Genomic DNA, 21,201 nt, shown 5'->3' with positions numbered 1-21,201 from the left:
AACGACTGGGCAAGGTTACCTACAACAAGGGAGCTGAGCAGAGCTCCCTGGAGGGCGTGCAGAGGTCTGCCCTTGATATGGGAAATGACACCATGGAGCTTTGATGGTGCCAGGTAGGAAAACTTAATAGTTAACAGCCTGGGGTCTGGACTCAGCCAGCCTGTTTTCACATCTTGGCATTACCACTTGCATGCCCGCGACAAGTGGCTTTGCTTTCTCTGCCTCAGTTTGCTCATCTGTACAGTGGGGATAGCAAGGGCACTTATCTCAGTGGGATGATGATGATTATTATTTAAATTACTGTTCTAACACAGTCCCACTGACTCTCATTCCTAGTGGGCGAGGAGGGGGGCCTCCCATCCCACCCACCCCCTCCCTGCCTGGACAGTGCCAGCCCCTCAGCTTATGCCCAGGGCAGCCACCACCACACTACCAGGCAGCCATGGTGCAACTGGAGAGCCGCTCAGCAGGTTTTTCCTCCCAGCATGCTGTGGAGCACCAAGCTGTCCTCTCCCCGCCTCACCTGAGCCCAGCCCTACTAGGCTTGCAGGCTTTTCTCTGCCAGAGGCAGCCAGAGGGCAGCGGGCGCTGCGTCACCATGCCCAGCATTTTCGCTTACCAGAGCTCCGAGGTGGACTGGTGTGAGAGCAACTTCCAGCATTCGGAGCTGGTGGCCGAGTTCTACAACACGGTGAGGGCCAGGTGGTTGGGAGCATGGGGCGGGAGTGGGGTGGCATGGTAGAGTCTCACCAGACTCGGGTTCAAAGCCTGGTTCCTCCACGTCCTTGCTGTGGAATCCTGTTTGAGCAGTTTGCCTCTCTGAGCCTCCGTTTGCTCGTGTGTCAGGCCAGGAGCAATGGCTTTCATTCATTTATTGTCTTTATTTGGCATCAGGCTATGTGGTAGGTTTTGGAAAGGCAGTAAGGACCAAAAAGAGTGACTCTAGGCATTCACAGGGTGAACCCAAGGTGATGGTGCTGTAATGGGGAACACACAACCAGCGGGGGGCGGGGGGGACAGTGGATCGGGGAGGGCTTCCTGGAGGAGGTGACTATGGCTGCTTTGTCCTCAGCTATATCCCCAGCCCAGGGTGACCAACTCATTCCAGTTTGCTGGGGACTGTCTTGGTTTCAGCACTGTAAGTTTCATGTCCCAGGGTACCTCTCAGTTCTGGGAATACCAGGACAGTCAGTCATCCTTCCCCTCGCCCCACACTGGAAGGGCCCCCAAATCTTGGATGCCTCCATGGGAATGGCATTTCTCAAAGCCTGAAATATAAGAACGGACAAAGATACATGTGGCCATGCTGTCCTTGTGAGGGGCGCTGGGGACACCATGGTGACCAAGGCAGGGTGCTTGCCTTCCTGGAGCCCCTGGGATGGCGGGTGACACAGGCCGTGTGCATCGCTCTGTGCCTTTCGCGCAGTAGGTGACCAATGAATGGCGAGCAATGCAGTGGCTTTTGTTGAGTGCTCCCTGTGTGCCAGGCATTGTACTAGATGTTTAACATGAAAAATCTTATTTTACTCTTCAAATGACTTGGGAGTTCAGCACCGCACACCCTGTATTGAGTTAATCCCATTTTCCAGGTGAGGAAACAGGCCTTCAGGGAGGCTCAGGACGTGCAGGATCACCCTGGCGCTCAGAGCGGGGTAGGAGCTTGGCGGGCCCGGGAGAGCGTTTTGGCAGGCTGGGGAAGGGACGCTTGGTCCCAGGAGGGTCAGTCCCTCTGACTCTGTTAGCTTTGAGCTCCCTGCTTCTCAGAACTAGGAGGCAGGATTTTGAGATTCAAGGGCAACCCCTGGTCTTCTCAGTTCTCCTTCCTCCTGGCGAAAGACGCTGACCTTTTCTGGCACTCAGTACCCCCACCTGAAAAATGGGAGTGGGCTGAACATGCTGGCCCCTGGAGGCAGAGAAGGACTGGACGTTCTGAAGTCCTCTCTGCATTCCCTGGCAGTCCCTGTGGTCCAGAATGTTCTCTGTTTAGCCCACCTCACAGAAGGCACTGAGAGAGGGCTGGCTCAGGTGTGGGCTGCGCTTGGGTCTAGCCACGGTCTCACGTAAAATTCTCCAAATTCCATCCTTCTCCAGCCAGTTTCTAAATGCAGTACGCGGAACAACGCTTTCTTCTCACGGCACATACAAGATTTCAACACCATCATCACCCAGTGCCTGCAATTCCAGATACTTATCAAACAAAAAAAAATGTTTCACAAAACAAAACTTACCTTCCCCTGGTGGGAACACAGTTGGGTATTTTTACTTCTATCGAAAGGCTCTGGCGAACATGGCAGGATACAAGGAATTGAGTTACATCACAAAGGGTCCCCCCCACACGTCTGAGTATCTCAAACCCACCATCACAGCTAGTAAATCACACAGTCCAGGGCGTGGGGAACTTCTGTTGGGAAGGCAGGACAGTTGACATTTTTGACTTTTGGGGCCATAGGATCTCTGTAGAAGTGACTCAGCTCTGCTACTGTAGCTGGGACGCAGCTACAGGCCTAACATCAACAAATGAGTGCGGCCAGGTGCCAATTCAAGTTCATTTGCGGACGCCCAGATGTGAATTCCATATAACTTTCATGTGTTCTGAAATATCGTTGTCTTCTTTTAAGTTTTTGACCTTTTAAAAATGTCAACATTATTCTTAGCTCATCGACCACACAAAACAAGACAGTGGGCTGTAGTTCACCAGGCTCTGATATAGTTTTATATATACATAGTCACGCAGAAAACATGATTTTTTAAAAAGACTTTATTTATTTATTTTTAAGGAGAGGGCAAGGGAGGGAGAGAGACATTGCTGTGTGAGAGAAGCATCAATAGGTTGTCTCTCGCATGCCCGCAGCCGGGACCTGGCACGTATCCTAGACATGTGCCTTGCTTGGGAATCGAACTGGAGATTTGCAGGATGATGCCCAACCCACTGAGTTACACCAGTCAGGGTGAAAACAAGATGTTTTCTTTTCTGGCCTCTCAAAAATGAGTTTATTCCCTAGTGAATGTGGGCACATTCATATTTTGCAGCTTCCTGTGGGAAACTGACGATTTGTGTTCAGACATGAATTTACAAATAACCCCGCCCCCTCTGGTGCCGAATCATACCTCTAGGAACTTTAACCAAAGAGGTAATCTCAGTAGATGGCGAGATTGTGTACAAAGTCATCTCTGAGTCATCGCAATTGCAATAAGTAAGTGGATAAATGAAAAAGAAGCCATAATATTTTTACCACTTTGTGTAGGGCTGGATACATTCTGTTGAAATATTATGCGGCTATTTATAGGAATGTTTTTGAGCTAGGTATGTAAAGACAAAATACATAGCAGAAATATTTTTAAAAGATTTTATTTATTTATTTATTTGTAGAGAGAGGGGGAGGGAGAGAAAAAGAGGGAGAGGAACATCAGTGTGTGGTTGCCTCTTGAGTGCCCTGCCCTGGGGACCTGGCCTGCAACCCAGGCCTGTGCCCTGACCCAGAATCGAACTGGCGACCTTTCAGCTTGCAGGATGACGTCCAACCCACTGAGCCACACCAGTCAGGGCCATAGCAGAAATTAGGAAAAACATTTTGTTCCTGTGGACTTCATCATGGTCCACTTAGGAGTCACAACTCATAATTGGAAAATGCTGATCCCTGAAGAATATTTTGCTTTCTAATCGCTCTGCTTGCAAGGAGCTCTGAGCCTGAGGCGGGGGAGAGCCCAGCCCCACATGGCCAGGGCATGGAAAAAGGAAGCACTAGCGGACTCAGTCCAGGTGATGGGAGGCTTCAGAGAGGAGGGCACCTAAGAGCTGGGGGTTTGAAAGGTGAACAGGAGCTCGCAAAGTGGGGTAGGAGCCTGGAAAAAGAGAACAGAAGAGAGAGAAAGGGTGGACTAGTCCTGGAAGTAAAGAGGGGCTGGCCAGTTTGGGAAAGGGAAGAGTGTGTTTCTGTGGCTGGTCTATGGGCAGAGATGAAGATGAATGCTGTAAGTGCTGGGTTGCAGTGTTTGAGATCTATTTGTATTCATTGAACACAAATGTTGTAAACAGCCTGTGCTGGGGGATGCTGCGGTCTTAGAGAGGCTCGGCATCCCAGGATGTGGAGGGGGCTTCAGAGTTAGAAATGTGTCCCTCAGCCCCATGGGTGTGAGCCCCAAAGGGAGAAACAGGAGCCAGAATCGGGGCAGTGAGGAGCCATGGGGGTGGGATATGAGGTCTCCACTTGCTGAATGGGGAGGGGACCTCAATGCGTAAAGGGGAGGGAAAGGATTGGCAAGGTTCCCTCGGCCAGACCAGGAATGCCGGGCAGAGGAGTGTGTGTTCCATTGTGAGGGCACTGGGGAGCAGGGGGAGTCAAAGATGTGGGGCAGCAGGAACATCTGCTGGGTTTCATAGCCAGCCAGGAGAGCCAAAAAAAAGTGTATCGAACAGGAACAGAGGTCAGGGGTGTGGGAGGGACTGAATCAGGTGGGGCAACGGGAAAGGTCAAGGTGTAGGCCACTCCAGTTTGCACCTGCTTCCTTTGGCTTGGTGACCTCCAGGTGTGGTGTCCTTCTGGGTTGCTGATATCTTAGGAGAGTTCCAAGTGATGTGGGAAGAAGTTTCAAGGCCCCCCAGCTCCGAGAGGCAGCTATGCTGCATTTCCCCCTGGGATCCTGTCAAAGCTTCAGAAGCTCCAAACCTCATCTTCTCTACCCTTGGCCACGTGACTCAGTTGGGTGGAGCGTTGTCACATACACCAAAGTGTTTCGGGTTCGATTCCTGGTCAGGGCGCGTACAGGAGGCAACCGATCGATGTTTCTCTCTCACATCAATTATTCTCTCTCTTTCCCTCCCTTTCTCTCTAAAATCAATAAACATATCCTTGGGCGAGGATTAAAAACAATCTTCTCTCCAGAAAACTCCCTCTCAGGTGCTTGGGTATAGAACAAAGGGATGGCATGGCTGGTGTGGGAAGTACATAGACAAAGGCAGGGAGGCGGGGGTGAGTAGGACTGTGGGGGGTGGGTAAGAGTGGGGGGCACCAAAGAGGGAAAGTGTGTAGGGGGGGTGTAGGTTGCAATGCCTGCCCCTCCGACAGCCTTCCCACCTCCTCTTCCAATGGAGCCTTCCCTGAAGCTGGCTTCTGCCATGTGATGATTCCAGCCCCTGTCTTCCCTGAATGCTGGGTGACTCAGGTAGGAGACCTGCCCCCTCTCTGAGCCCCTGGTTGTGGCTGGCAGGTCCCATGAGCTCTAAACCACACCTCCCTTCTCTGCCTTTTTCCTCATCAACATTCATGGCAAAAGCAATTAATTTCAGGCACCTCCGGTCTGCCAGTCCCTGCAGAAAACCTAGAGGGCATGGTCCCTGCCCTCAGGGAACACAGACATCGTTAATCAAGTGATTACACACTCGGAGCTGACGATCGCGCTGGTGACACATCCTGGCCGGACTGGATGGGTCCCTCTGGGCCTCTCTCCTCCTTCGGAAAAACAGGCATTTGTGATCCTCCACCCTTCTGGCCTCCTGCGGGGAGGGACTCTGATTCGAGGGGACAACAACCCCTCATTTTGCTCCTTATGCAGTAAGAATCGACTGAGCTGGGCACTGTTTCAGGCTCTGGGGCCACAGTGGTGATCAGAGCAGACAGTAACGCCTGCCCTTGGGGGACTGGTGTCCTGGGGGACGAGGGGCACAGGCAATCCACAGAAGTCGAGGGTACAGAATGGTGATATGTGCTAGGGAAGGAAATCTCATTCATTCATTTACTCAGCAAATGTTTACTGAGCACACACTCAAAGAGGGGGCAACTGTGGGGTGCTGACGGCACTTATTTCATAGAGCCAGGGAAAGGATGTAGCTGGGACTAGGCAACCTACACGTCCAGCTGCTAGTGATGGACAAGCACACTGTGGGCCATCCACACGTGGAATACGACTCAGCCGTCAAGAGGAGCGAAGCTCTGACACTCTACAGCGTGGAGGGACCTTGAACACATGGTGCTCAGTGAGAGATGCCAGACGCAAAAGGTCACATGGTGTGTGATCCCATGTATGTGAGAGGTCCAGAACGGGCACATCCAGAGACAGAAAGTGGGTTAGGGGGTGTCAGGGGCTGGGGGAGGAGGATGGGGAGTGACTGCTAATGGGGACAGGGATTCTTTTGGGGGTTGTGGAGTGTTCTGGAATTAGATAGTGTTGATAGTTGCACAACCCGGTGAATAGACCAAGACCCACTGACGTGTACACTTCAAAAGAGTGAATTTGACAGTGTGTGAATTATATCTCAATTTAAAACCAGATATTGATATTTAAAAACCTCACAGCTCTTTGCACATCCTAAGCATTAAATAAACTGAAGCTATTATTATTTCAAGTAGACATAGCACAGAGATGCAAAAGTGTCAATGTGTTCATTATATTGATGTTAATTAATTTTATTTAATCCCCATAACAATTCTATGAAGTAGGCACTCTTATTCTCCCGTTTTGTAGAAGGGTAAATAGAGGCTCAGAGAGGTTATGTTTCCTTCCCAGGCTGACACAGCATGTAATTGCCAGGGCACAAAAGTTGCACATGCTGGAAGTTCCAGTGTGAAGCCCAGGCCACCTAGTCCCAGAGTCTCTCTCCCTTGACCACTGAGTCGTTAACAACTCACTGTGTGCATCTAACTCATGCAAACAAGTCCCATGGGTTGCTCAGCCCAGCCCCAACATTTGTGCTCACCTGTTAAGTGGATGCACATGGAGGTCCTGGACAGGTGACAGAGCCAGGCGGGCGTGTCGGGAGTTTGAGCTTGGGCAGTGGGGAGAATATGCAAAGTGGCCTCGGCCATGTTCATTGATTTGATTGATTCAACAAACTTCTTGAGTGTCTATTTGGTGCCCAGCATGATAGGTATTGGGGACACAGCTGAGGATAAAACAGGTCTTCCTGGTTCTTTAAGGAAGTCACAGTCCCGTGGGGAGGGCACAGAGCATAAAGGAGGCGAGAATAAATCGGTGGACTCCAGGGAAACAGTGGATCTTCAGAGAAGCTGCTAGTGGGTGTGGGGTGGGGCGGGGTGGTCGTGGGGGCTACGGGTTCAGCCCAGGGTGATCAGGTAAATGAGAAAGGGGATCCCCCTCTGCCTCTTCCTGAGGCTGAGGCGGGGGGTCAATTCAGGTCAGTCTCTCCCTCCCTCATTCTCTTCCTTCCCTTCCTCCCTTTCTCCTCCCCTTCTTCTCCCACGTCTTTCTTCCCTCTTTCTTATTTCTTTTCTTCCCTTTCTCCTCTCTCCCTCCCTTGATCTTTCCTTTCCTTCTTCCAGCCCTGAGGCATCCAGCCACATCTACTTACCAGACGCCCTGCTGGGAACTGGTGATAAAAAAGCAGCCATACTAGAACAACAACTAAACAGTTGTACACAGCTGTCACAACTCCCGTGCCAGGCACTGCGTGCATTACTCACATGTATCTTGGCATGCGTTATTGTTTACAAAAATTTACTGAGCACCTACTGCATGCCAGGCACTATTCCAGACACTGAGATGTTCACAGCAGTGAACACAACAGACAAACTCCCAGCCCTGGGCCCCTTTGTTCTTTAATTCTCACCATGGTGCTCAGAGGTAGAGCAGGAAATTGGGGCACAGAATGTCCTCAAACCCTGAATGGATACACATCACGAAGGCAGGGACTTGTTTTCAGGCACTGCTAAGGTCCTTGAGCACACAGTAGTTACTGGAGGAATGATTGTTGAGTGACTGCGTGAGTGAGTGAGTGAATGAATGAATGAATGAATGAGGCACCTGATGGGGCTGGGGCCCAGAGAGTCCAGCCCTGGTGTGTCCAGAGCTGAGAGTTGGGCTGGTTCTGGACATGATTCCAGATGGTGCCTTTCCTGCCTCACCGAGTCTGGGTGGGGCCAACGGTTGGGAAACTTGGGGGCCCAGCCCCAGAGGACAGGGAGGAAACCCTGGCATCTTCTCTGATGCTATCAGAGACTCTGGAGCCAGTTGTCGCCCATTAGTCATAGGCTCCACCTGGTGCTCTGCCCTCATTCCATGCTCCTGGCTCAGTTCTGCTGGCCTCTGAGCATGGAGCAGCTACACCACCAATAAGACTGTTATGATTATCTCCCCAACAACAACAGCAGCAGCAGCCCTTGCTATTCACTGAAGCAGGGAAGCTCCCTCTTCATTGCTGCCACCTGTCTAGTCTCCCTGTCTTGTAAGGCAGAGGACAAATCAGTCCTCAGAGTCTTTCCGAGCTGTGCAACCTCAGAGAAGTCACACCACCTCCTCTCAGATTCAATTTTCTCATTGCCAAACAAGAACTAGAACGCTGGACTCTGGGTGTGTGTGTGTGTGTGCGCGCGCGCGCGGATTAAAAACAATCTCTGCAAAGGTGTGTGGTCAAAAGATAAGAAAGTAACAGTCATGGACCCTTCTATCCAGGCCCTCCGTCAAGTGTTTTTACGCATGCAATGGGGGGTCCACCTGAATCTGTTTTGAGATCCAGTCAACAAGAAAGACTTGAGTACCTACTATATTCTGGTTCCTGAGATTACAATGGAAAATGGAGAAGACACAGCCCATGGACTCAAAGCCAGGTTTAGCAGGAGAGCCAAGCAGTTCCAGAGTAGCTGGACAAGTATGAGGAAGTGGGGCAGCATTGGGCACAAAGGAAGGCCACTTAACCCTGCCTTGGAGGATTGGGAAATCTTTAGAAGAAAGTGAAACCCAGGTGACGACGAAGTAGTAGTTGGCCTGGCAAGGAGGGGTGAGTGGAGAGCCAAGTGTTCCTCGAAGTGGGAACAGCACATGGAGACCCCTGGAGGTAGGAGGTAAGAGTAAGTATGGCTCATTTGGAGGAACTGAGTTATTCCTTCTGCTGGGATTTAAACTTAAAGGTGGAGAGAGGCGAGTTGATAGAGGGAGTTTATAAGTCAAGTTTTTTTGTTTTTTAAATATATTTTATTGATTATGCTATTACAGTTGTCCCATTTCTCCTCTTTATTCCCCTCTGCCCTGCACACACCCTCCCACCCACATTCCCCCCCTTTAGTTCACGTCCATGGGTCATATATGTAAGTTCTCCGGCTTCTACATTTCCTACACTATTCTTAACCTCCCCCTGTCTATCTTCTACCTACCACTTATGCTACTCATTCTCTGTACCTTTCCCCCCTCTCCCTCTCCATTCCCCTGCTGATAACCCTCCATGTGATCTCCATTTCTGTGATTCTGTTCCTGTTCTAGTTGTTTGCTCAGTTTGTTTTGTTTTTGTTTTAGGTTCGATTGTTAATAACTGTGTTTGTTGTCATTTTACTGTTCGTATTTTTTATCTTCTTTTTCTTAGATAAGTCCCTTTAACATTTCATATAATAAGGACTTGGTGATGATGAACTCCTTTAACTTGACCTTATCTGGGAAGCACTTGATCTGCCCTTCCATTCTAAATGATAGCTGTGCTGGATAGAGTCATCTTGGACGTAGGTCCTTGCCTTTCATGACTTTGAATACTTCTTGCCAGCCCCTTCTTGCCTGCAAGGTTTCTTTTGAGAAATCAGCTGACAGTCTTATGGGAAATCCTTTGTAGGTAACTGTGTCCTCTTCTCTTGCTGCTTCTAAGATTCTCTCCAGGAGAGAATCTTTAATCTTGGGTAATGTAATTATGACATGCCTTGGTGTGTTCCTCCTTGGGTCCAGCTTCTTTGGGACTCTCTGAGCTTCCTGGACTTCCTGGAAGTCTATTTCCTTTGCCAGATTAGGGAAGTTCTCCTTCATGATTTGTTCAAATAAGTTTTCAATTTCTTGGTCTTCCTTATATCCTTCTGGTACTCCTATGATTCAGATGTTGGAAAGTTTGAAGATGTCCAGGAGGTTCCTAAGCCTCTGCTCATTTTTCTGAATTCTTGTTTCTTCATTCTGTTCTGGTTGAATGCTTATTTCTTCCTTCTGGTCCACACCGTTGATTTGAGTCCCAGTTTCCTTCCCATCACTCTTGGTTCCCTGTATATTTTCCTTTATTTCACTTAGCATAGTCTTCATTTTTTAATCTAATTTGCAACCATATTCAACCAATTCTGTGAGCATCCTAATTACCAGTGTTTTGAACTGTGCATTTGATAGGTTGGCTATCTCTTCATTGCTTAGTTATATTTTTTCTGGAGCTTTGATCTGTTCTTTCATTTGGGCCATTTTTTTGTGTGTCTCGGCATGCCTGTTACTTAAAGCGGGGGAGCCTTAGGTGTTCAACGTGGGGCAAACCACGTTGCTGCGTAGTGGTGCCGTATATGGGGGAGGGGTCTGAGAGGAAACAATGCCACTTGCTCAGCTCTCGGCTCACTTTCAGTCACTTCCCTGGCTACCCACAATCAAATTGGGCCCTTCTGGTGCTTATTTCAGGGTGAGTGGGCCTGTGTACATTCTAGGACCCTGTGGGTCTCTCCAATGAACTCTCTTGTGAGGCTGTGTTTCTCCCACTGCCACTTCAACCCCCAAGGGTGTTCTCAATCAGAGTCTTTGAGGCTTTATTTCCCCTGGGTTGTGTGGTCTGTCTTGCTCCCCAGTTGTTCCTCTTGGTTTATCTGCACACCAAGACGTGGGACTGCCCAGTCCGCCAGCCGCCGCCTTGCCGTGATTCTTCTCTGCCTGTCTCTGCCCCTCCTACTGGTCTGGATGAATGTTTCTTCTTTAACTCCTTGGTTGTTGGACTTCCATACAGTTCAATTTTCTGTCAGTTCTGGTTGTTTTTTGATTTTAAATTTGTAGTTGTCCTTCTTTGGGTTGTGCAAGGAGGCACAGTGTATCTACCTATGCCTCCATCTTGGCCGGAAGTCTATAAGCCAAGTTTTAAGAGTTTGGATTTTACTTACGAGAGTCACGGATGTGATTGATTTATTGACTGATTGTTTGAATTTGAATCTGGGGCTTGGGCATAGTTGTTTCCATTCATGCCCAAAGTTGTCCCCTGAAAAGATTGTTCATTCAAGGGTCAGAGCTATTCTGGCTTCTGGTTTTTCTTGTCTCTGCATTTTCTTTGATTAATGAGCTCCACATATTAAAGGAAGGAAGGAAGGAAGGAAGGAAGGAAGGAAGGAAGGAAGGAAGGAAGGAAGGAAATATGCACACACATACTCACATAATATAATATTTATGGTGCAAGTTCACCAGAATCATATTCTGTTGCTTACTACAAAAGAGACATAGCTAATATACTAATGGCGATGGTTTTGTTGGATTCAAGCAGCAGAAAGCTAGCTTAAGAAAAAAAAAAACAGAGAGAGAGAGAATGCATTACAAAAATACTGAAATATTTTAGAAAATGGGAAGACCAGTTGCCTGGGAGGGCTGGCGCCGAGTGCAGGTCTGGAGGATTCAGCTGAAGGGGAAGAACTGCCCTTGAGTGTTGGTTTTTTATTCTCAGCCTTATCTCTTCAGAGTGGCAAGATGGCTTCCATACTTTAAACATCACGACCATATTCAAAGGCCTCGCCAGAGAGTTGCCAACTGTGCAACTCAATTCTGGTAACTCCCAGGTTCTGTGTCTGCTTCACGTTTTAAATTCCCCAAAGAGAAAATCTAACTGGCTTGGTTTGGGGTAGGTTCTTCTCCGGTGGGATGGGGTGTCATGATACAGACAGGGCAGGTGTGTGTGGGGGTGACTGCCCCAGAGATGTGGTTGACCTTGGCCATTGATAGGCACATGAGAATGTGGCATGGAAAACAAGGACAGGGGTGGAACCATGGGCTGGAACCACGGGCTGGGAAACCAGTTTGCCAAGGCTGGGTCCTCAAATTGTGACTTTTGGGCTGGTTCCACCATGATCCAAGGACAGTCATGGGCTTCCCTAGAATCAGGACAGGTTTCCAGGACCTAGACTCGTGGACGGTTACGTTGTATCAGGTGAATGATTTCCCCACACTCACTGCTGTGCTCTGTAATCTTGAGTCAGCATCCTTAAGATCAGGGTTCTGAACAAATGACAGAGTACCCTAGTTAACAGGGCACAATTCCTTCACTAAGATGGGATACAGACAATTGAGAAGACCTTTACAAGGTCAAGATTTTGTGGGGAGGGAAGGGTGTAATTGAGCAAGTTAGCTGGCTGACCTCAAATTGGCAGGTCATGAAGACTACAAGAATACTTGTTTCTGAGCTTGTGTGTGAAACTCACCATGACCATGACCTTGACATACCTGGGAAAGACTTTGAGGGCATTGAAGTTCTGTGTTAAAGTTAGGGACTTTGAGCCATTGAAATTCTGGTGCAAATGTTCTTGTGACCTTAATTGTACTCAGAGGCTAGTGAGGCCTGGGGTCCTTTGGGTCAACAGCAGGAAAACACAGGTGACATTATGCATATGTCACAAATCTTTTATCATCAAGCTTCTTGGTTCTTTTCATTTTTCTGTTCTGATATCCTTAGAGACATGGTTCTTAAAATTTTGTCTAGGGACCTCTGGGGTCCCTGAGGCCCTTTCAGAAATTCCTTGAGGTCTAAATTTTTTCATAATAGTATGAAGATATTATTTGCCTTTATTTCACTCTGATTATCTCACAAGGATACAATGGAATCTTTCAGTGGCCAGACGATGTGTGATAACACCATTTCTCTGATGGCCAAGAAAATGTGTACTTGTGTAGTGATGTATTTTGAAATATTCTTGTATTTAACTTGTAATACAGTCCATCTTGATAGGTGTAGCTCACATAAACAAAAGGTCTTTGAGGTCCTCAAAAATATTTAAGAAGATAAGAGGGTCTTGATACCAAAAAGTTTGAGAAACACTGTTTTCAATATCTGTCTTCACTTTCAGCCTAGTTTCCTCATGGTTGTAAAATAGCTGCCATCTCTTAAACATCACAATAATTTCCAAAGGCCTTTTCACTGGTCTTGATTTCAGTAAAGAGAACTTTCCCAGAAGTCCCTCGTCAGACCTTCCCTCATGTTCCATGCCAGAATTATGTCACACCTTTGTTCCTCCACCAGCCATTGCCAGTGGGAAGGGTTCATGCCCTGGGGCTAAGTCCTGCTTCCCTGAAAGCCATGTCCTCCTGACGCTTGAACATAATTTGGGTTTATACAGCAAGGAAGAAAGGTGGTACACATAACTTAAGATATAGGTTCAGCTGCATCTTGGTCCACAGGAAGTGGGATGCAAGCTTTAAGCTGCTTATTAAGAACTGACCTGAAAGTAATAGACGTATGTGCATTCCTACCCCATTGGCCACACTATGTCATAAGGACACAGTGTATTGCAAGGATGGCCGGAAAATGTAGTCTTTAGCTGAGTAGCTGTGTGGCTAGCTAAAATTTGGGGAATATTATTTTTACAAGGAAAAGGGGGAGAATGTAGGTAGAATGTTAGCAGATAGTTTTTGCCATGCTCATTGAATGAATGAATGAATGAATGGGTGAACCCATAGGATAATGGATGGAGTTATGGATCTACTGATGACCTGTCGACTGTAAAGATCAGCTGAAAAGATTGACAAATTCTGGGCTGATGCATTGCCCGAAAGGAGACAGGTGACCCGACTGGCTGACGACTGAGGGTTTGGACATAGGGCAGCCCTCCTCTGCCTCCCCTGTCTGACACCCTCTGCATGTCCTCCTCTTCTCCAGTTCAGCAATGTCACCTTCTTCATCTTTGGGCCTCTCATGATGTTCCTGATGCACCCCTACGCCCAGAAACGCTCCCGCTACACTTATGGCATCTGTGTCCTCTTCATGGTCATAGGTAGGTGAGGGTCTGTGGCAGCGGGGCCCTGGGAATGGGAAGGGACACCTCCTTGACCACCTGCCTTTGTCTCTTGCTCCAGGCCTGTTCTCCATGTACTTCCACATGACACTCAGCTTCCTGGGCCAACTGCTAGACGAGATCTCTATTCTGTGGCTGCTGGCTGGTGGCTACGGCATATGGATGCCCCGCTGCTACTTTCCCACCTTCCTAAGGGAAAACAGGTGGAGTGGGGGCCGGTCCTCTGGTGATCCTGTTACAACCCCCCTGGACTCCTGGGTCCCCTCCCTGAGCCCCCTTGTGGTCCTTGAAATCCCTCCCCTGACTACACCAGGACTTCTCCTGACCCTGCCTGACTTAACTGGGTTCCCAGGGTCCCCTTCTCTCAGGATAGTACTTGGAACTCCTAGAATTCCTCCCCAGATAGCATGGGACCTTCTCTAGACCCTGTCTGAGCTCACCTGGGGACCTCATGCCTATGCTTACCTGGGCCCCAGGGACCTATCCCCTGAGCCTATCAACTGGGCTCCCTGAAATATTTTGTATGGTCCTCTCAGGCCCCCCTCTTGAACTGTGACCCCTCTGAGACTCTCTCCTGACCTTGACTCTTCTGAGCCTTCCAAGACCCCTCAAGTGGTAGCTTCTGGGACCCCTGCATTTCCTTCCTTAATCCCACCTGGGCCCTCCCTCAATTTCTTGCCTGACCTCACCCGGGCCCTGGTACCCTTCACTGACTCATCTGGGCCTGGGATCCTCTGCTGAGCCCACCTGGAAGTTTTAAGACTTTTCTCTGAGCCCATTTGGGCTCCTTGGAACTCCTTCCCTTTTCTCACCCACCTCTGCCACCAGATCTCCATGTAATCCTGCCTAAACCCCTCCCCAAGGACCCTCCCCAACCACCCCAACAACTGAGCCTTTTTCCCCCAGGGCCCAGTTTGTCTTCCTCGTCTTCATCACCACCATGGTCAGTACCTTCCTGTCCTTCCTGAAGCCTACGGTCAACGCGTATGCCCTCAACAGCATCGCCGTGCACATCCTCTACATCGTGTTCCAGGAGTATAAGAAGTGGGTGGTGGCTGCAGGCACCATGGCAGGGAGGGGGGCTCCCATCCTCCCTGCAGGACGACCCTCCCCCCCTCCCCCCCTCCCCTCCTCCCCGTACTCACCATGCACAGAGTTCTTGTTAACTCCGTGCTCAACATCATCCACAAACAAGGGGCATGGCTGGAATTTGAACCTAAGGTTGTCTGACTGCAGAGCTTGTCTTTTATTATGAAGCCCCAACATGTATACAGGTAGTGAGAGTTGTGCCATAAACCTCCATGTGCCCACTAACCAGCCCCAATAACCATCGACATTTTACCAGCCTGCCTTATTTATTCCCCCTCAGATTTCATATTGTGGCACCCATTAATTTTTCAGGATTTCACTCTCCCAATAAATAATTTTTTTTAATCCATACTAGGTCTTAGCAGGATAGAGAGGGGACTCTCAAATGGGGCCATTTGGAGAGAGTTGAATCAAAGGGTTATTTACAAATGAGAGGGCAGTGTGCAGGAATATTACTACGGGTCATTTAAAATTCCTATGGTAATAACAGGGTGATTCTCTGACCATCAGGAGACCTGGGGTGAGAGGCGATGGGAGGGAGTGATTGCAAGGGTCTGGGAGGGGAGAGCCAGTGAGGCCTCCTCAGCAAGAGTTGTCACCTCCAGTTGCTGGCTGCAGCCAGCCTGAGCCAACCCTATGGAGAGGGGGCTCTGAAAATAAACCTAACAGTACCCTCCGTCACCCTTTGGTTTCCTGTTGGGGCTCCCCACTGGCCAACCCAGCTGGAAACCCTTGGCCAACCCAGCTGGAAGCCCAAGGACAGGGAGACTCTGGATTGGGTCCACACAGCCCAGCACGGCCCCACATCCCTTCCCCCAGGTCATAGGGCACAGTGAGGAAGGGTAGGGGCGAATCCAGAGGGACAAATGGGAGATATGGCACACACACGTCTGTCAAAGTTAATGATACCTCCTTAAAATAGTATCTAATACCGAGTTCTATTGACCTTTGCTCAGCTTCTCAAAGATGCCTTCTTACACCTGGTCTTATTTAAATCAGGACCCAAACCTGTCCCTTGAGTCTTTATTTCAAAATAGTCCCTCTCTCTCTGTTCACGTCTGCTGGCAACATACACTCGGTCATTTGTCCTGTAGAACATCCCACGTTCTTGATTTGACTGCCTGCTTCCTATGGCATCTGTCAATGTGTTTCCTTATTTTTTTTATTTCCTGCAAATTAATAGTTAGATGCAGATTCAGGTTTAAATTGGGGGGGGGCAGGATATTTCACGTGTGGTGCTGGGTGCTTCTTGTTCCATCCCGTTAGGACTGCAGAAAGAGTGGTTGTCCCCCATCGGGTGCTGTTAAGGTTGATCAGAGGACTTGAATGATGTCACCCGTACCTTATTAGAGAACTTTTCCACCAACCTGTCACCTAATGACTTCAGCAGCCACTGAGGCCCCTGCCTCCATCCGTGACCTCATTAGGGGGCGCAAAAGGGGGACTGGCAGATTCTATTATTCCCTCTGCATGGATTAGCTGGAGCTCTTCCATCGAAGACTTTCACTTACCAACCTTGAAATAGAGTTTGCACAGGAGAGACCACTGATTCTTTCCCATTATTTATCAAAACGATGATTTGGTGCCTTGGTTATGGCTAGTAGGGACCAATGAGGTTCGTTGTGTTTCTAAGTATTATTATGAACTCCAGGATGTTTACATTTCTGAAGTGTTTTAACCCATTTGGGTGACTGTGCTACATTTTTAACTTTTTTTTTGAAATAATCACAGACTCATAGCGAGTTGCAAAAACATCACAGAGTTCTATGTGCTCGTCCCCCAGCTTCCCCCAGGCCCCCCGCTGCTCACCAGTGGCAGCATCTTATGTGACCATAGTATAACCTCCAAAGGGGGAAATTAACTGCTAACTAGACCACAGACTTTGTTCAGATTTTACCAGTTCTTACTCATTATGCTTTCTCTGTTGTTCAAACTGTCTCATTTTCGGCTAGTGGGCAGGGCCTCTGCTTTTAACCATAAAGGAGTTACCGCCTTATGTGATCTCCAGTATGCTGTTTCCTAGGGACTCTGGGTTAGTGCTGCCCTCAGGGAAATGTAGCTTAAATCTATGACCCTGAGTCATCCCAAGACATGGCCATCAGAGAATCACCTTCCCACACACAGACACACACATTCTCATAGCCACACAGACAAGGAATTTCAAGCACTGACTCACAGGTACATACGCCCCCCCCTCCCCCAACACAAACACAGAGGGGCTTGTTGGTTAAGAGGTCTCCAATCTGACAACCCTGGTTCAAACCCCAGCTCTGCCCCTTATTAGCTGTGTAACCTTGGGTGGGGGGCTTTGGGACATAATCTTATGGGTCTCAGGTTTCTCACCTGCAAAATGGGAATATTAACATTGTTGTGAGGACTGAGTTTCTACCTGAAGGACTTGTAGAACTGTGCCTGGCATCCTGTAGGTGCTCTGCAAGCGTTAGCCATGAGCGTAGTGAAGCCCCTGCCCCTGGCACCCTGGACCCTCCCCTCTTCCCAGCCTCATCTCCTTGGTGCAGGAATTTCTCACCAGCCCCTGCAAGCTTTACTCTCTGATTCAGGCCCTCATCTCCCGCCTGCCCTTCCCAGGACCAATAATAAGGAGCTTCGGCATCTCATTGAGGTCTCCGTGGTTTTGTGGGCTTTTGCATTGGCCAGCTGGATCAGTGACCGCTTCCTTTGCAGTTTTTGGCAAAAGATTAATTTCTTCTACCTGCACAGCATCTGGTAAGCACCTACTCTGTGCTCTGGGGCCCCAGAACCAGAACATCTCAGATATCAGAGTTTGGAGCAGCAGCCTGGGGACACAGAGGGAAGGCACAGATACTGGGTATTAGGTGTTTGAGAGGCAACTGACTGCAACCAGGAAGTCAGTTCCAGAAGGTTCCCTTGGATGGCTAAGATTCATGAGAAGTAAGAAGAGAACTCCGGTGGGGCCCTGCACCCTCACTGCCCTCTCCTTGTGTCCCACAGGCACGTGCTCATCAGCATCACCTTCCCTTATGGCATGGTCACCATGGCCTTGGTGGACGCCAGGTATGAGATGCCAGACCAAACCCTCAAAGTCCGCTACTGGCCTCGGGACACTTGGCCCGTGGGGCTGCCCTACGTGGAAATCACTGGTGACCGCAAGAACTGCTGACGTCTGCCTGTTTCTTGACTCCCCAACCACTGGCCAGCTTGCCTGTGTCTTGAGGAGAGAGGCTTGGATCAGGAGTCCGAGAGACACAGTTTCTTCCTCCAGCTCCCCTTCCCCATCCCCCTCGTCCTGCATGGCTCCACCCTAAGGCAGCGGGTGGACTTCGAGACTTCTCTGTGTAGCAGCCTGATGACCCTGCGGGGCTGCCAGCCACAGCTCCCCTCCATGACCTGCTCCTGTTCTCTTTCGTTTCCTCCCTGTGTCCACTGCTTCCCTGTTGACACACAACCTGGTGGGGCCAGATCACCAGCTGCTGTGATTATGTGGCATCAGCTGGGAATGACCTCAGGCTGGGACTTCGTTCACACGCACCTGATAGTGGCGGTCACTATCAGGCTCTTTGGACCTGCCTTTGGCAATATCCCTGGTACTTAGGGGCCATCCCTAAGAATGGACATGTGTTCTAGTCACTTAATTCTACCCTCACACATGCATGCAGAGACTTTGCAGGCCACGTGTGGACTTCTGTGGCCATCTCAGCAGCTGACAATGGAGCAACACGGACACTTGGATGGGCTGGGCAATGTGGGCGCTGTCAGGGCACAAGCATCGGGGTGGAGCTGGGGCAGCCAGTACAGGGGAGGGATGGGGAGAAGTGAGGGGAGGAGGGGAGGATGTTTTTAATTGTGGTTAAGAGCACAGGGCTTGGAGTCAGGAGACCTAAGTTTGAATCCTGCTCCACCATTTCCTAGTTGTATAATCTTGGGGAAGTGATTTTTCCTACCTATAAAGCTCAAACACCTTGCCTGTAAAAGGGAAATATTCCTTCCTTTATGGAATTTGTGTGGCTAAAACAATATAATGTATGTAAAGTGCTTAGCATGGAGTCTGGCTGACATCTGTCCACCCACTCATCCTTTAATTTATTCATCCATCCATCCATTGAATCATTCATTGAAACATCCATTTATTTATCCATTCATCCATCCATTCATCCATCCATCCCTCACCTATTATCCTTCCATTTATCTATTTAACTGACTGTTATTTATACCTCATCCTCCATTAATCCATTCATTTATGTTTAGCCATCCATTTTATTCATTTATCCATCCAAATTATTCAATCATCCTTCCACCTGTCCATTTATCCAATTATTTATCCATTATCCATCCATCCACATTTAGTCATCTAATTATCTATGTAGCCACCCAAACCACTCTGTCATCCTCCCAATCATCCCACCTGTTCTTTCACTCACTCACTCATCTCTTCAGCGAACGTATATTGTCTACTGTGTGGCTCACAGCAGTCCCTGGGGGTACAAGACCACAAAGACGTACAGAGCCCCTGCCCTGATGAGGAGACACACATTAGACAAAAAGACACACCGTCAAGGCAGTTCCAGGCGCTGATGAGTCTGCCTAAAAGGTAGAGCATGGTGATGTTCTAGAGAATCATGGGGTGGTGATGCAGCCCTTTTAAATGGAAAGTGAATGGAGATTGCACATTCCAGGTGAGACCCCAATGACGAGAGCAAACCAACCATAACAAGAGCTGGGAAAGATCATTCTGGGCAGAGGAAATGGCAGGTGTGAGACTCCTGGGGTGGGAATGCACTGGAGCAACCGAAAGAAAGCTGTTGTCAGAGCTTAGTAACCAAAGGAGCAGAGTAAGAGGTTCTTAACCTGGGGACCCTGGGTGGGTTTTAGTTCACATGGACCAATTTGCTATTCTCTGCCAAAGATGGCTGTCAGGGCATGTTGTCTGGGCCCTACAATGCCTCACTCCAAACGCAGCAGAAGCAAGTCCATCTGGCTCATTGGAGAGATCAGGACATTAATGGGGAAGGGCCATTCACGTTTATTGAGTGGCTGCCACGTGCTCTATGTTCATTGGACCTAATACTCCCCCTCACCACCCCCCACTCCTCCAGATGGAGAGGAATATTCTCATTTTATGGAGTTGGCTCAAAGAGGGCAAGCAACTTGCCATGGGCCACACCTCCTGATATGATCCATCAATTTCACTCCTAGGTATATACCTGAAAGAGTTGAAAATAGCTAATCAGAAAAATACTTGTACAGAAATGTTCATAGAAACCCTATTGATAAGAGCCAAAGAGTGGAACACAACATAAAGGCCCCACAATGGAAGAGCGGGTAAACCAATGTGGTGTATCATCCAGTAGAATGGTATTCTGCTGTAAGAAGGGGTGGAACTCTGACACTCACTGCAACGGGAATGAGCCTTGAAAATGTGATGCTCAGTGAGAGACGCCAGACACAAAAGGCCACCCATGGTATGATTCCATTCATATGTCCAGAAATAGGCAAATTCATAGAGACAGAAAGAGGATTAGTGGTTGTCAGGGACTGAGAAGAGGGAATGGAGAGTGACTGCTAAAAGATATAGGATTTCCTTTTGGGGTAAAGAATATGTTTTGGAACTAGACACAGGTGGAGGCTGTACAACATTGTGAATGTTCTAAATGTCACTGAATTATACACTTTGATATGGTTAATGGTTAGTTTTATTTTATGTGATTTATACCTCAATTAAGATTTAATAAAGCTCCCAGAGTCACTCTCTCCTAGTCTTAGGTCTTGTCTCCACCCCACCCCCATCCCCTTCCACAAATCCAGGTGCCAGAGGGATACAGTCTTTTGATTGGCCAGACGTGCTCATGTCAAACGGAGATGGGGGTTAGGAGTGGGAGACGGAGGTTAGGGGTGGGGGGTGAGGGGGTGAGAGCTTCACTCTGAGGGGAAAATGGGGGCTGAACCCCTTAAGCCTTGTGCCCAGTAATAAGTTGGCATTCTCCTGGAAGGGCTGCCATTAAAAAGTTCATACGAAGGTGACTTACAGGCTCAAAGTTGTCCTGGAAGGAGCCCCCAGATCAGAACTATTGCCAGGAGAAAGGAATGATACCAGGAGAGAGAATAATTGCAATGTCCAGTGTACTGCCCTTTTCTGGGGAAATACCTTGCACATAGTTTGAGTTGGCTCCAAAAACCATTCACAGCTCCCCATAGCCTATGGAATAAAGGCCCAGTGCCTCAGTGTGACTGTCAAGGTTTGCTCTGAGTTGAAGTGAATCTGGGATAGGTCCCCAGCTGGCCACTGGGCTCTGCTCCAGCTTGGTAATATTCAATATTGCCACAAGTGGCTGTGTGTACATTTGTGGCTAGCATGAAACTGCCTTGAGTACATCTGTGGCTGGCAAGAATCTGGGAGGAACAGGGAATGTGCTGG

The 21,201-nt window shown here is 48.8% G+C and overlaps 1 protein-coding gene across 1 annotated transcript; it reads left to right on the top strand.

The window, feature by feature from the left end:
• The first annotated feature begins 576 nt into the window (after positions 1 to 576).
• ACER1 (alkaline ceramidase 1) lies at positions 577 to 19,005 on the top strand. The gene is made up of 6 exons (XM_024568604.3): positions 577 to 691; positions 13,583 to 13,697; positions 13,780 to 13,921; positions 14,625 to 14,762; positions 17,397 to 17,534; positions 17,781 to 19,005. The coding sequence occupies exons 1-6, from the start codon at positions 599 to 601 to the stop codon at positions 17,947 to 17,949; spliced, it is 795 nt and encodes a 264-aa protein (XP_024424372.1). The 5' UTR covers positions 577 to 598; the 3' UTR covers positions 17,950 to 19,005.
• The last annotated feature ends 2,196 nt before the right edge of the window (positions 19,006 to 21,201 follow it).

Source organism: Desmodus rotundus, chromosome 9 (genome assembly GCF_022682495.2).
Source record: "Desmodus rotundus isolate HL8 chromosome 9, HLdesRot8A.1, whole genome shotgun sequence".
NCBI lineage: Eukaryota > Metazoa > Chordata > Mammalia > Chiroptera > Phyllostomidae > Desmodus > Desmodus rotundus.
This window is presented reverse-complemented; position numbering and strand designations above follow the sequence as displayed.

Bases quoted from the DNA above. Each gene is read 5' to 3' on its own strand.
- ACER1 (XM_024568604.3), top strand. From the start codon at position 599: ATGCCCAGCATTTTCGCTTACCAGAGCTCCGAGGTGGACTGGTGTGAG. The intron at 13,698-13,779 runs GTAGGTGAGGGT...CTCTTGCTCCAG, and splicing joins TGTCCTCTTCATGGTCATAG to GCCTGTTCTCCATGTACTTC. The intron at 17,535-17,780 runs GTAAGCACCTAC...TGTGTCCCACAG, and splicing joins TTCTACCTGCACAGCATCTG to GCACGTGCTCATCAGCATCA.